The 15777-nt window shown below is 39.6% G+C and overlaps 1 protein-coding gene across 10 annotated transcripts in view; it reads right to left on the bottom strand.

The window, feature by feature from the left end:
- The window catches only part of ppp6r3 (protein phosphatase 6, regulatory subunit 3), a 68628-nt gene that overhangs the window by 22059 nt on the left and 30792 nt on the right, over positions 1-15777 (bottom strand). For all 10 annotated transcript variants that reach the window (XR_009768581.1, XM_061677173.1, XM_061677170.1 and 7 more), the window contains exons 14-17: positions 10963-11048; positions 9231-9317; positions 7514-7611; positions 6779-6833 (exon numbers count right to left, since the gene is read on the bottom strand). Coding sequence is in view for 9 of the 10 variants with exons in the window: in XM_061677173.1 (XP_061533157.1) it covers positions 6779-6833; positions 7514-7611; positions 9231-9317; positions 10963-11048 (326 nt within the window). In the remaining variant the exon portion in view is untranslated. The remainder of the gene's footprint in view (positions 1-6778; positions 6834-7513; positions 7612-9230; positions 9318-10962; positions 11049-15777) is intronic.

Raw genomic sequence — 15777 nt, 5'->3', positions numbered from 1 at the left:
CGTTCCAAAAAAGATGGGACAGGGTCATGTTTACCACTGTTACATCACCTTTTCTTTTAACAACATTCAATAAACGTTTAGGAACTGAGGACAGTAATTATTTAAGCTTTGTAGGTGGAATTCTTTCCCATTCTTGCTTGATGTACAGCTTCAGCTGTTCAACAGTCCGGGGTCTCCGTTGTCGTATTTTACGCTTCATAATGCGGCGCACATTTTCAATGGGAGACAGGTCTGGACTGCAGGCAGTCTCTTTTACTACGAAGCCACACTGTTGTAATACATGTAGAATGTGGTTTGGCATTGTCTTGCTGAAATAAGTAGGGACGTCCATGAAAAAGACGTTGCTTGGATGGCAGCATATGTTTCTCCAAAACCTGTATGTACCTTTCAGCATTAATGGTGCCTTCACAGATGTGTAAGTTACCCATGCCATTGGCAGCAACACAGCCCCATACCATCACAGATGCTGGCTTTTGAACTTTGCATCCATAACAGTCCGGATGGTTCTTTTCCTCTTAGGCCCGGAGGACACGACGTCCACAATTTGAAATGTGGACTCCCAAAAACAATTTGAAATGTGGACTCGTTGGAACACAGAACACTTTTCCACTTTGCATCAGTCCATCTTAGATAAGCTCGGGCCCAGAGAAGCCGGCGGCGTTTGTGGGAGTTTTTGATAAATGGCTTTTGCTTTGCATAGTAGCTGTTCAAGTTGCACTTACGGATGTGGCGCCGAACTGTATTTACTGACATATGTTTTCTGAAGTGTTCCTGAGCCCATGTGGTAATATCCTTTACACATTGATGTCGGTTTTTGATGCAATGCTGCCTGAGGGATCGAAGGACACGGGCATTCAATGTTGGTTTTCGGCCTTGCCGCTTACATGCAGTGATTTCTCCAGATTCTCTGAACCCTTTGATGATATTATGGACTGTAGATGATGAAATCCCTAAATTCCTTGCAATTGTACGTTGAGGAACATTGTCCTTAAACTGTTCGACTATCTTCTCATGCACTTGTTCACAAAGAGGTGACCCTCACCCCATCTTTGCTTGTGAATGACTGAGCAATTCAGGGAAGCTCCTTTTCTACCCAATCATGGCACCCACCTGTTCACAATTAGCCTGTTCACCTGTGGGATGTTCCAAACAGGTGTTTGATGAGCATTCCTCAACTTTCTCAGTCTTTTTTGCCACCTGTCCCAGCTTTTTTGGAATGTGTTGCAGCCATAAAATTCTATGTTAATGATTATTTGCTAAAAACAAAGTCTATCAGTTTGAACATTAGATATCTTGTCATTGTAGCGTATTCAATTAAATATAGGTTGAACATAATTTGCAAATCATTGTATTCTGCTTTTATTTATGTTTAACACAACATCTCAACTTTATTGGAATTGGGGTTGTAGGTTGCGGCCCGAGTCTTCGTTGTATACTACTGTAAACTTCCCAATGCTACAGCCTTGAATTTCTCTATCAATGCACCCTCAGCTTGGTCAAACAAGAAAGAAAAAAAAAACAGTTAAGATCGCTGAGTTGCACTTAGGAGAAGTGCTGAGGCATTGTTAGCCTGCGAGGGTGTAGACCAAGACAGGATTAAAAGGAGGGAATAAATTAGGGGCAACAGACACTCTGCAGCCACTGTCTCTTTCTCAGCGCTGTGTGATATCAACTCCTCTGGCATTAAACATCCTGTCAGTGTTAGTACAGCAGGCAGACAAAAACAACGATCCGGCAGATGCTCGGACGGAACTTCACAACAATTAATCTAAATCTATCCCATTGTCTGTTCAGTTATAGAAATCTTCTTAAATTCACATAGATTTACACATCCATCTGGAAATCTTGACAACCTCAACTGACTCATCGTCGCATGCAAACTAAAGTGGTAATTATGCAAAAAGAGAGTAGTTATCCACCCTTTTTATATGTACGCATAAAAATACATAGGCTGCAAGTGCATGTAAAAAGGATTCCACCAAACCAACCTCTTTTGAACTGAAGCTCTTGACTGACATTTTGCAATATTCAATGTCTTAAAATATTTATACAGGAGGTATATTTATTTATTTTAAGGTGGCAAAGCATTTTATATGAAGTAGGCTGTTTGCTCCTGAAACTTCACAAGTGCACAAGTCAACAAAAGCGACGTTCGTGCGCCCTCCGGTGGACAAAGTTAGCAACAGTGTTATGCATTTATTTATTTATTTTTAAATGTTGTCCAGCCACACGGGCTGGATTTGACCTCCTGATGGACCAGGTTCTGGCCAGCGTACCATACGTTCGACAAGACTGCTCTGGAGAAGGTAGGTGTATCATTGACCCCTTCACAAACATGAAGTCAGAGGGTTTGGTGCAAACCACTGGTAACAATCAGGGACAGGAATGCCAACGAAAACTTTGCAACTCGAGATTACTGAATGCACTGAAATTTAAAAGCCAAGTAAGTCGACTTCTAAAAGAGTCTGATTGATGCATGCAGGTCAAAACCAGATGGCTAAATTACTTTGACTTACTCACTCACTCACTCACCGGCTTGCCTGTCTCACAAACACTCAAAGCGCCTCTGGATAAATGATTTGATCTTCCTTGCAGAATTGTTTTATTTCAGCAACAATAGAGGGGTTTTGAGCATGAACGGCCTTCTTAAAGGTCATGCCAGACCATTTCAATCAAATTTAAGTCTGGACGTTGACTAGGCCTCTCCAAAACCTTTATTTTGTATTGTTTAAGTCACTCGGAAGGTGACTTGCTGGTGTTGTCCTGCTGCAGAACCCAAGTGCGCTTCAGCTTGAGGTCACAAACGGATTGCCGTACATTCTCCTTCAGAATCTTCTCGGTAAAAAGCAGAATTCGTGGTTCCATCAATCACAGCAAATCGTCCAGGTCCTGAAGGAGCCAGCCAGCCACAGACCATCACACTATCACCACCATATTTGACTGTTGGTATGAAGTTCATTTTCTGAAATGCGATGTTAAATTTAGGCCGGATGTAACAAGATACCTTCCAAAAAGTTCAACTTTGATCTCATCAGTCCATAGAATATTTTCCCAAAAGTCTCAGGAATCATTCCAATGTCTTTTTGGAAGCCTTATGTTCTTTTGTCAACAGTGGTTTTCGCTTTGGAACGCTGTCATAGGATGCTATTTTAGCCCAGGTTCTTCCTTATTGCTGAGTCATGAACACTGACCCTAACTGATGCAAGGGAGCCCTGCAGTTCTTTAGAGGTTGTCCTGGGTTCCGTGGTGACCACCTGGATGAGTCGTCGCTGTGCTCTTGACATCATTTTTGCAGGCCGGCCACTCCTGGGAAGGTTCACCGCTGTTCCATGTTTTTTCCATTTGAGGATAGTGGCTCTCACTGTGGTTCGCTGGAATCCTAAAGCTTTAGAAATAACTTTCCAGACAGATGTTTTTATTTTTAATATATTTTTATTTTATTATTTATTTTAATTATTTAATTTCTTTGGATCGTGGCATTTTGTTGCAGCTTCTTGAGATTTTTTGGCTGACTTCACTTTGTTCTATTAAAGGCTTTTCTTGATTGAACGGATCTGGAGGTAATCAGGCTTGGATGTGATCAGTGAAAATGAACCAAAAAATTTGATTAGCCACAATTAATTCATGATTTAACAAGGGGGGCATTACTTTTTCACACAGGGCCAGGTAGCTTTGAAGATCCCCCCCTTTAATCAGGGGTGTCAAACTCATTTTAGTTCTCAGGCCACATTCACCCCAATTAGATCTCAAGCGGGCCGGACAACAATATTTTTGGCTTAAAAATCCATAAATAACAACTATTACAAATTTTCCCCATTGTTTTTGTGCAAATAATTACTTTCGGCAAATATTCACATTTATTCATTCTTGTTACAAATTATGAGTAGTATGAAATTTTCACCAAAAATGATTTCAACAGTATTATGAACCAGTGAGCGTGTACCATTCAGTTATGCATCCTTTGTAAATGTATACATAAAACATTTAAGTTGTGGCAGTGCATGGGAAAAAAAATAAAAAGACTCCAACAAACCAACCTGTTTTGAAGTGAAGCTTTTGACTGAAATTTTGTAATATTCAATGTCTTAAATCTTTTCTACAGGAGGTATTTATTTTCACACAATTGTAGTGTGAACATGGCGCACCATTTTATATTAGTGTGCTCCCAAAACTTGGCATTGTTTGGCCTTCACAAGTGCATCAATGTCATTTTTGTGGTGTCAGTGGACCCTCCAGTGGACAAAATAAGCAACAAGTTACTTTTATTGAAAAATAGCAGTGAATGTGTTCTCCATCCCCACGGGTCGGATTAGACCCCCTGACGGGCCGGTTCTGGCCCGCGGGCCGTATGTTTGACACCCCTGCCCTAAATAAATAAAATCAGGATTTAAAAACAGCATTTTATGTTCATTTGGGTTATTTTTGTCAGATATTCACATTTGTTTGATGATCTTAAAGTGGGAGAACTCAAATATAAGACGTTGAAAAGGGGCCAATAATTTCTCACATCACTGTACACTCCCTCCCAAAAAAATATAGGAACAGTCAGGCTAATTCCTTTATTTTTTTTGCTATAGACTGAACATTTTGTTTTGTATGCATATGACAGAAGAGATCAATATTTCCATGTATTTAAAGGTGGATCAGATTGGTTCTCAACCGCACTTTCCTATTGTTGCAAAGTCACGACCCACTGTTATATAAGTTAACAATAAAGCATTTTTTGTTTCAAAATTGCCTCTGAAAACATATGTACGGTATGTTATACCTTTAAACACCATTTCAAATTAATTGGACATAGCACCAAAATTGCTAACTGTGACGCCTGCTAGCCAGAGAGGCAAACTAAGGATTAGAGCACAAGTGAGTAACATTTCCTGTGATTTACCTAAGACGTTCATGTGGGATCTTGCTACGACTGTACCCAAAAAAATCTGAATCCGAATATGTATTTTTTTTCCCGCGACCCACTTTTTGGTCCTGGCCCACCGATTGAGAATAGCTGGCTTAGAAAATCGGACCTTTTGTTTGAACACACCCATTTACGCAAACGTGCTGTACGTGTGACCGTAAAATATGACTGATGGCTGTGTTTTATTGTGCAGGTGTGTCCTATTACATGGATTTTTCAAACAATAAATAGCACTGAATTTCTACACTAGACCTGAGATTTGTGTTTTGTCTGTGGAGGCTACATTAGTACTGGTCCAAAACAGAGACTTTGAGACTTGAAAAGAACCCCAAACTACAGTTTATGAAATCAGCAACTGCCTCCAGGCACAGGTGAAGGTCATGCACATGACCCAAAGTTTAGACACAACAAGTAGTAGTCCACTCATTAGCAAGTAGAACAGAAAGGGTTCCAAGTGGAAATAAAGGAGGAAGTGAACAGGCGCACACAATATTACCCGCTAAAGAATATCCTGGTTAAACACTGAAAATAGTTCAAAAAGCAGTTTAGCTCAATGCAAAACGAACACTAAATTAGCTCTTAAAAAAAAAAAACAGAAACATGTTTGCGCCGCCAGAAGCAATGTTTCACACACACACACACACACACACACACACACACACACACACACACACACACACACACACACAAACGGACATTTCAGTGTTGGGCCACTGATAAACTTTGCCAAAAATGACAGAAGAGTGTCTGTAGGTGATGATTAAGACACTATTAGATGTGCAATATACATATAACATGATGAGGGAGCTGAATCGCTGGGAGCATTTATTTATTTATTTTTAACCTAAAATGGTCATTGCTATCTCGCTAATGCTAATCACGAATGCTAACCGTTTGGCAAAGGTGTATTTTATTGTCTCAAATTCTGTACAGTCTATGCCATACACTAAGCACCAACCTGTGCAGTTTAAGGATAGAAGTCCAGTTCTCATAAATTAGATTAAAATGCATGCTAGGAGTCAACAATTAAAAAAATAATAAAATAAAAAACTGGCTGAAATATCTAAGATAACATTCTAAAAAGAGGTGACAGTTGTGACAGCCTTACACGAAATGTTTTTTTTTAAAAAGCTGGAAAAGTATAAATAAAGGCTAAAGTTAACAACAAAGGAGTTCACCAGTTCACTCAATTTTATTTTAGTTGAAGCTAACCCGACACCTTTGCTCACCCAAAAAAAATTGGTGTTTCGTTACAAATAATGCTTCTACTGTCTTCTAAATTGTGTATCCAATCCAAAATACCAGGAAGTAATTGTTGAAATGTTAATATCATATTCATCTGGTGATGTCTAACCTAAATGTTTTCAATGAACAGCAAATATAAACAAATAACACTGCCTACATTGTGTTTAGGCCATTTTCACCAAATCAGGTTGATGACAAACTATTGCACTGTACTACGTATGCATTGTCAGCACAGTCACCTAAAGTACAGCCACTTTGCTGAAGGTAACCAGAGGCACAGTCGACGTTTACTTCCTATATATATTGCCAATATTATTTGTCATGGATTCACACAATACAGATGCATTATTTTCAGTTAATTTATTTACTCTGTAGTCAATGTTTACAACTGGCATCTTTTAAATGTTCAACCGCTTTTAAAATACTGTAGGTAGGTTTTAATTCCATCAATATACTTAATATGAAAAAATGATTTAAACCTGAACGCGACTTTCGATTCAAGCGCCAAGATTACAGACTTGACTTCTTGACTCATTGATACAGCATAATTGATTGAGTACAATTTGAAATAATACACTGTCATCTACATAAATATTCAACATTAATAATGAAGGTACTTACACTTTCATTTGTATTCAGTGAAAAACTGATGTCTGATATTCTGTCAAAGGGAATACTGCAATGTTAAGGAAAAAAAAGGGTTAGTTTCGAGCTCATTATGTAATACAGTACTTCTAAGGTAACTACAATATACAATAACATACTAAAGATTTTGACCTAAGCACTCATTTTCAGAGAGTAACACTAATTCATAGGAAAGATAAAAGTTTGCAGTATTATATAAGAAAAAAAGAAGTTAAAAAGGAAACAAGATTTTCTTAAAACTTTATAGTGGGTCTATTGGTACTTCTTGGTTTTTCATCAACCTGCTATAGGAACATCTGTGGTATACTGGACAAGCCAAGAACAGAGTGTTGAGCGATCCCCTGTAACACTAAAACCAATATTTCTGTCCTGTAAGTGATACGGCTAAGGCAGACTTTTTCTTTTTTTTTTTTTTTTTTTAAATCTAATTTCTGGAGAGTACAGGGACAGCACACCAATGACTTCAAAGTGGTTCTGTACTGTCTGGATAAATCAAAACACAACGTACTACTAGCTGTTTTGAATGCTCAGAAAGACTGACAGGCAAGATAAAATACAATCGTTTGTCAGCGCAAAGGGTTGCATCCCCATATGACAATAACATGCTTGCCAGCTTTGCAATGTCTTCAGTGTCTTGTACCATCAGTTTTATCTTTTTTTAAATTTAATTTATTTATTTATTTTTAAAACATGTTCAGCGATTGTACTCACTCCAAAACATCATCCGGATCCGCAAACTCTTCGTCATTGAAGCCAAACTGCTCAATAAAATTGGACGTCATTTGTTGCATCTGATAATCAGAAAACGCCTAGCAAAACCCAAGACCAATATTAATTAATGATGTACTCTCTCAAGTAGGGGTCACCAACATGTTGCCCACAGGCCTGTTCTACAAATAGTGATGGGACATTGAGATTTCCTAGGAATGTTGTAGAAGTGATCGTGATTTGAAAAGTGATGATTTTGATTTAATTTCCATAGATTTATAGAAATAAAGTGTTTGTGCATTTTGATATTTGTTTCCTACCTTATCAGATCATTGACAATTATTGTGGGAAAATAAACACAATCATTGTCTTATCATACATAATTAGAATTCATTAATAATAACAAAGGTATTTGGAGCTAATTTGTTATTTCAGAAGTGTGTATTAAACTGGTAGCTTTTCGTATTAATCAGTAGCCAAGAAGCAGCTCTCAGTTTCAAAAAGGTTGGTGACCCCTGCTCTCGAGCCTACACAAGGCTAGGCAGTATTTACGGCATGTGCTGACTGCGCAAAGGCTAAACCATGTAACACAATAAGTCATATTCATATTATACACTTTGCAAGAGCAGTTGGATAACTTGCAAAAATTAAGATTTGTTTGTAGAGGCACCATAGTCAAAATAAATGTATGCAGTTAAAAAGACATCCCCCCCTATCGACTGAGATGTTTGGTGTCAAACAAATGTGACTACAAACAGTCAAGCTGCAGCCAGACGTTCACATAAACTCATCATGCCATGAATCCTATCAATATCACGGCCATCTTTTGGGATGGATCGTTTTGGGTGAAGGTTGTGGTGCTGTTTCCTCTTGGTAATATTAGATCGTCACATTTCACTTTGAGAGCATCACGAGGTGGAATCATTTTCGTGCATACCCACGTAAGGTATTTTAATGTATTTATTCAAATGTATTGTAAATTCAACTCACACGCTGCTGTCCATTTGTGTGACACACCATACAGAGAACCAGATCACACGCAGGCATGCAAGGAGAGATGTCGGGGTGAAAAGGGCTCTTGAGGTGGGCCTTGTTTAAGGGCACCTCGCTCGACAGTAGTCAAGAAGCAGACTAGCATCTATCCAACAACTAGTTGCCATTTTACTTTGTTCGCAGAAGAACTTGAACTGTCATCACTGGGTTCCATGGGCCAAGTCCTGACAGATTAACTCGTGCCTCCCCAAACTTTGGGTGTCAATACAGACACCCAATCATATTACAACTATCAAATTCATTTTTTTGCGCATTGTGCCCTTTTATGAGAAATACAACACCTGACAGGTGGAGGAAAACAACTTGGTTGCAAGTAGTCAGTGGGTTGGTGCTGTGTCGAGGAAACAAACATGATCTGACACGCATGTACATTTACCCAAACTTTCCCACTATACTGATTAATGAGCAATCAAAACAAATGTTGCTTCTTTTATGGCAGGTGGATGGAGGATAGTTTTGTGTTAGAGAGCAAGGAGCACTTACAGTGACAAAGAGGGAGGTTTCTGATATGGGCGAAATGGGTGGCATTGTCTCTCAATGTTGAGTGTATGTTAACGTCTGATTACAACTGTACAAAAATCTACAGATAGCAGACTTGTTTTTCTGCATGACTATGGGCCTTGTACATGCGTGCATGCATGGAAGTTCATCAATTTGTCAGTCTTACTTGTTGTAGAGACGAGTCATGGTGAAAGCTGCTATCTTTAAAGTCAACCTCATCATCAGTTGAGGATTGGATCTGGTGTGTGTTCACCTGACAAGAATAATTGATATTGATAAACAAGCTGTGTCCTATGCAAAATATGATGGTGTTAATAAACCAAGAAAACCTAATTCATGTCCAAGAGAGGTACAAAAAAAAGCATACCGACTGCCTCAAAAACCACCAAGTATTGGAGTATTTGTCTAGTGTCAAACTAGTTGTAGTCTACATTTAGAATTTGGATAATAATTGAAATCTGGACAGCTTGCTTAAATTAAAGGGGAACTAAAGCCAAGATGTTCGAAACGTTGTTATATTTTAAATGTGCATGTCTTCTTTATTAGTTGCTGTTGATTTCAATGAATAAAAATATGTTTAAAACATTGCATCTGCTGTATAAGAATGTGACACGTGCTCGCAAATTCCTGCCCGCTTTATTTACTAAAATACAAAGTTAGTAAGTATTTAGCTACGGTCTACAGCTGATAATGATTTCCCCCAACATGGCGACCAAATTACATTGATTAACTATTTTGTCTAATTCTTATTTCACAAATGTATTAATAATCAGAGTACCTTATTCTGACTAATGGTGGCGCATACAAAATATATTGTTGCTTTAAAAAAGTGAGGGTTTAATTAACATTTTCTGACAAGCAGCGCACATAACAAATATTAGGTTGTATAATTTCACACTTGATGGATGAGCAGGCACTCCAGAGGCCAAAATAAGTGCACGTACAAGCAATTGTTAAAAAAATAAAATAAATAAATAAATAAGTGAAAGGTTTTTCAAAATACAGTTCGTCTCCTTTAATTAGTAATATTTAGTGAAACCTTCGAAGGCTTATCACACAAGTCATTAAAACTGACAGTTTGGTGTTTTTAATGCAAGATGATGCTAAACACGCTGTCAAAACAACAAAGGAGTTCATCAGGGCAAAGAAATGGAAGGTTTTAGACTGCAGTTAATCTCTTAATACTTAAACCATATAGGGCATGCATTTTACAACTACAACAACTGAGAGGGCCTGTAGTGCACGCCTGGAAAATCTTCACAAAAGAACAATGCCAAAGTTTGCCATGTCAATTGGGTCACAGGCTTGATGCAGGTATAGCATGCAAAAGATGTACAAATAAATGCTCCATCTTATTCTCTTCAAATCTATTTTGACTTTCTGTTGCAATACTTATAATACACTCACCAAAAAATTGTGTTTCGTCTCAAATAATGCTAACTTCTACGATGTGTTTTCGATCAATTAAAGGCTGAAGTGTTGACCTCTTGTCTCATAATCATCTTGTGACATGGAACCCAAAGGTTTTCAGTCTACAGCGAAGACTAAGGAATTTGCCTCACTGTGCTACTTGGAGGGGAGGGTATGCTTTGGAGAGCGAGTGAAATTCTGAAAACAAGAGCCAACTATCATTATTTTGAATATTCAAATGCCGACCATGAGTCTGTTTTGAGCTAATGTTCAACAATAAAATGGTCAATTTTGCTGAATTGAGTATAAAGCACAATGTCATAATTGTGTGATTTCCTAAAGTAGACGGAAATTCACCACACCGTCATAAGTAAATAGGAAACAATGCTGTACTGATTTACAGAGATAACCATTGAGAAAAATGCTTGTGTGATATTAGTAAACGACTTCGCTTGACAAGAGTGACAACTGTGCTTGTAATCACTCACCAGGTCAACAGTGTTTCTCTTGTTTGTGTCAGCCAGCTGCCCAGATATGAAGGCCTCCCATTTTTCTCTGTCCTCCACTTTTAACTCTGTCACACACAGTGAGTTCATCTTCATATATTTACAACAAACATAAATCACAATCACAAATATACAGTCATACAGGTATACACAGTACATACACGCAAAGTGAGGCCATTTCCTTAATTTTCACCGTAGACTGAAAACAAGTGGGTTACATAGCAAAAGATCAATGAGGCGAGATCAATATTTCAGCTTCGATTTCCAGGTGTTTGAAAATCCATCTGACACACATACCTGGATGTTTATTTGTAACAACAGTTTTGCGAAGAAAAAGTACTGGAACAGATTGACTCAATTGACTAATGAGTAACACTAAATATTTGGTTGCATTTTTTTGTTGTTGTTGTTGCTTTTAATTACTGCATCAAGTCTGTGACCCATTCATATCAGCCAACGTTTGCATGATTCTTTTGTGATGCTATACCAGGGCTTTCCCTGGAACCGCTTTCAGCTGCTTGTTTTGGGGGTACAGTGGGTACGGAAAGTATTCAGACCCCCTTGAATTTTTCATTCTTTGTTATATTGCAGCCATTTGTTAAAATCATTTAAGTTATTTTTTCCTCATTAATGTACATGCAGCACCCCATATTGACAGGAAAAAAAAATTATTGCAGAATTATTAAAAAAACAAAAAAATCAGGTCCTGTCCATTTTTTCTGATCATCCTTGAGCTGGTTCTACACCTTCATTGGAGTCCAGCTGTGTTTGATTATACTGATTGGACTTGTTTAGGAAAGCCACACACCTGTCTGTATATGACCTTACAGCTCACAGTGCACGTCAGAGCAAATGAGAATCATGAAGTCAGAGGAACTGCCTGAAGAGCTCAGAGACAGGATTGTGGCAAGGTGATAAAAAAATTCTGCCGCACTTAAGGTTCCAAAGAGCACAGTGGCCTCCATAATCCTTAAATGGAAGACATTCGGGACGATCAGAACCCTTTCTAAAGCTGGCCGTCCGGCCAAACTGAGCAATCGGGGGGGAGAAGAGCCTTGGTTAGAGGTAAAGAAGAACCTGAAGACAACAACAAGACAATGACCCAAAGCACACAGGTAAAATAACGAAGGAGTGGCTTCAGAACAACTCCGTGACTGTTCTTGAATGGCCCAGCCAGAGTCCTGACTTAAACCCAATTGAGCAATCTCCAGAGAGACCTGAAGATGGCTGTCCACCAACGTTCACCATCCAACCTGACAGAAGTGGATTTGCAAGGAGGAATGGATTGGAATCTTAATATGTTGAGAGGTCAAATGTGTCCAGTATAGCAGAGAGTTTAGATTTTTTTTCCATGTTATTGTCAACATGAATGTGAAAGTCTCCTGTTATGACAAAATAGTAATGGCAGTACAAATAACTGACAGCAGTTCAGAAAAATCCTCCATAAATATTCCATTGTATCTTGGAGGTCTACAAATCATTAAAACAATAACCTTTGGGTCACCTTTAACTAAAAAAACAGAGATATTCATCCATCCATCCATCCATTTTCTGAGCCGCTTCTCCTCACTAGGGTCGCGGGCGTGCTGGAGCCTATCCCAGCTGTCATCGGGCAGGAGGCGGGGTACACCCTGAACTGGTTGCCAGCCAATCGCAGGGCACATGCAAACAAACAACCATTCGCACTCACATTTACACCTGCGGGCAATTTAGAGTCTCCAATTAATGCATGTTTTTGGGATGTGGGAGGAAACCGGAGTGCCCGGAGAAAACCCACGCAGGCACGGGGAGAACATGCAAACTCCACACAGGCGCGACCGGGGATTGAACCCGGGTCCTCAGAACTGTGAGGCTGACGCTCTAACCAGCCGGCCACCGTGCCGCCAGAGATATTCAAAAGAGCTTAAATCACCCAGTATAATTTCTTTACACTGAAATAATGACTTAAAAATAAGAGCAATACCACCGCCTTTTTTCCCTGGTCGACACTATTTGCTGGGGTTGCCTCTATTAACATGCTATTACAGCCACTTTTCTGTTAACCACGTTTTCATTTAGTAGCAATAAGTCTCGCTCATAGCTTGCAATGATGTCATTAATCAACATTGATTAATGTTGTGACCCGAGTGACCTGTTATTGAAAAGAGCTAGTCTCACAGAGATAACTGGAGACAATGGTTTGATAGATTCACATTTCTATCCTCACTAAGTTTGTCAGTCTACTTTTTTGTGCCATATTTCTTTGACAAACTTTCTGTCCCTTGTAATTACAGGGATGAAGAAGAAGAATCACCTTTTATTGTCATGAACATGCATGCATGCACACGAAAGTTGTTCTCTGCATTTTACCCATCACAGTGAACACATGGACGGTTGACTCCAAGTATTTAAAGTCCTCCACCCTCACTATCCCTACTCCCTGTCGCCTCACTCTTCCCCCACCACCCCTCTCATTCATGCAAATATATTCTGTCTTACTTCGGCTAATCTTCATTCCTTTGCTTTCCAGTGCATGCCTCCATCTTTCCAACTGTTCCTCCACCTGCTTTCACTGCAGATCACAATGTCATCTGCAAACATCATGGTCCACGGGGATTCCAGTCTAACCTCATCTGTCAGCCTATCCATCACCACTGCAAACAGGAACGGGCTCAGGGCTGATCCCTGATGCAGTCCCACCTCCACCTTAAATTCGTCTGTCACACCTACAGCACACCTCACCGCTGTTCTGCCGCCCTCGTACATGTCCTGTATAATTCTAACATACTTCTCTTCCACTCCAGACTTCTGCATGCAGAACCACAGTTCCTCTCTGGGTACTCTCTCATAGGCTTTCTCTAGATCTACAAAGACACAATGTAGCTGCTCTTTCTGACCTTCTCTGTACTTTTCCATCAACATCTTTAAGGCAAATAATACATCTGTTATACTCTGTCTCGGCATGAAACCATACTGTTGCTCGCAAATACTCACTTCTGTCCTGAGTCTAGCCTTGACTACTCTTTCCCATAACTTCATTGTGTGGCTCATCAACTTGATTCCTCTATAGTTCCCACAGCTCTGCACACCACCCTTGTTCTTAAAAATGGGCATCAGCATACTTTTCCTCCATTCCTCAGGCATCTTCTCACGCGCTAGAATTCTATTGAACAAGCTGGTCAAAAACTCCACAGCCATTTCTCCTAGATGCTTCCATAACTCCACAGGAATGTCATGACCATTTTTCATCCTCTTTAATGCCTTTCTAACTTCCCCCTTACTAATCTTTGCCACTTCCTGGTCCACCACACTTGCCTCTTCTACTCTCCCTTCTCTCTCATTTTCCTCATTCATCAACTCCTCAAAGTATTTTTTCCATCTAGCTAGCACACTGCTGGCACCAGTCAACATATTTCCATCTCTATCCTTAATCACCCTAACCTGCTGCACATCCTTCCCATCTCTAACCCTCTGTCTGGCCAGCATGTATAGATCTTTTTCTACTTCTTTAGTGTCCAACCTGCCATTCATGTCATCATATGCCTCTTGTTTGGCCTTTGCCACCTCTACCTTTGCCCTGTGTCACATCTCAATGTATTCCTTTCGCCTCTCCTCGGTCCTCTCAGTGTCCCACTTCTTCTTAGCTAACCTTTTTCCTTGTATGATTTCCTGTACTGTGAGGTTCCACCACCAAGTCGCCTTCTCTCCTTTCCTGCCAGAAGATACACCAAGCACTCTCCTGCCTGCCTCTCTGATCACCTTGGCTGCAGTGGTCCAGTATTCTGGAAGCTCCTCCCGTCCACCGAGAGCCTGTCTCCCCTCTTCCTGGAAAGCTGCACAACACTCGTCCTGTCTCAGCTTCCACCACGCTCTTTGGTTACACAGAAACTCCCTTCTATTTTGAATTGCAGGATTCCATTTTCCCCAAGACTGTGCATACTTGGCGACTTAAGCACTATCAACCTCCCTAATAAAATATTGACAATCATTACTGGTCGCGTGAGCTACAGCTAAGAAAACGATTCTATTAAACTGAAAAAAAAAAAAAACAGGCTAATAACATCAATCACTGGCTAAATCTCATCATAGAATATATTACGTTAAAAAAAATATCAGCAGAACGAAAACATTTTTTACATACATGCGTAGATAGCTGTGCACCTTTCCTCAACATGCTACATCTAGATTCTTGATTCCTTTGCCTGGGTAGTGTGCCATCTGACAATTTTGTCTATTAAGTGTAAAAGTAAAATTTTGACTAATATATTCTTTGTTGTCGAGGTTGTTGTTTTATTATATTTGTCACTCTTTATTTTTTACCCAAAAAAAAAAAAACTCAATTCAATGAAAATTTACTGTACGTGAATGTGAATCTTGCTGTTGCCATTCCCCTTGGTAAGTGCCACTCATGTCAGAGGAACGGACTTCGTTGTGAAAATTCACAACAAAATCTGTTCCTTTACTTTATTTGTACAATCCGCGAAAAGGCTTCATTTAAAAACAATTTTGGGCTCTTTTTTATTATTGGATGCACTGTCTGATGCCACAGCAATGCCACTCAAGTGTACAGTTGAAATGTTGTTAAATAAAGATTACAACTCGAGGCGCAGCACCGCAATGGTAAACGCCCACCTTGCCGCAGCGTTGCGTTTTGAACGGCATTAACACTGCATTCAAAATGCAGTCTAAAAAGGCTTTTTATGGATACATGTACACACGCACACACTGTGTGTGTTGAGTCCTCCGTTGAACCCCAGCGAATGCCTCACCGAACCCCTGGGGTGCGATCGAACCCAGGTTAAGAACCACTGTGTTAGC

Source organism: Phycodurus eques, chromosome 5 (genome assembly GCF_024500275.1).
Source record: "Phycodurus eques isolate BA_2022a chromosome 5, UOR_Pequ_1.1, whole genome shotgun sequence".
Taxonomy (NCBI): Eukaryota; Metazoa; Chordata; class Actinopteri; order Syngnathiformes; family Syngnathidae; genus Phycodurus; species Phycodurus eques.
The sequence above is the reverse complement of the archived record's forward strand: the minus strand, read 5'-3'. Positions and strand labels throughout refer to the sequence as shown.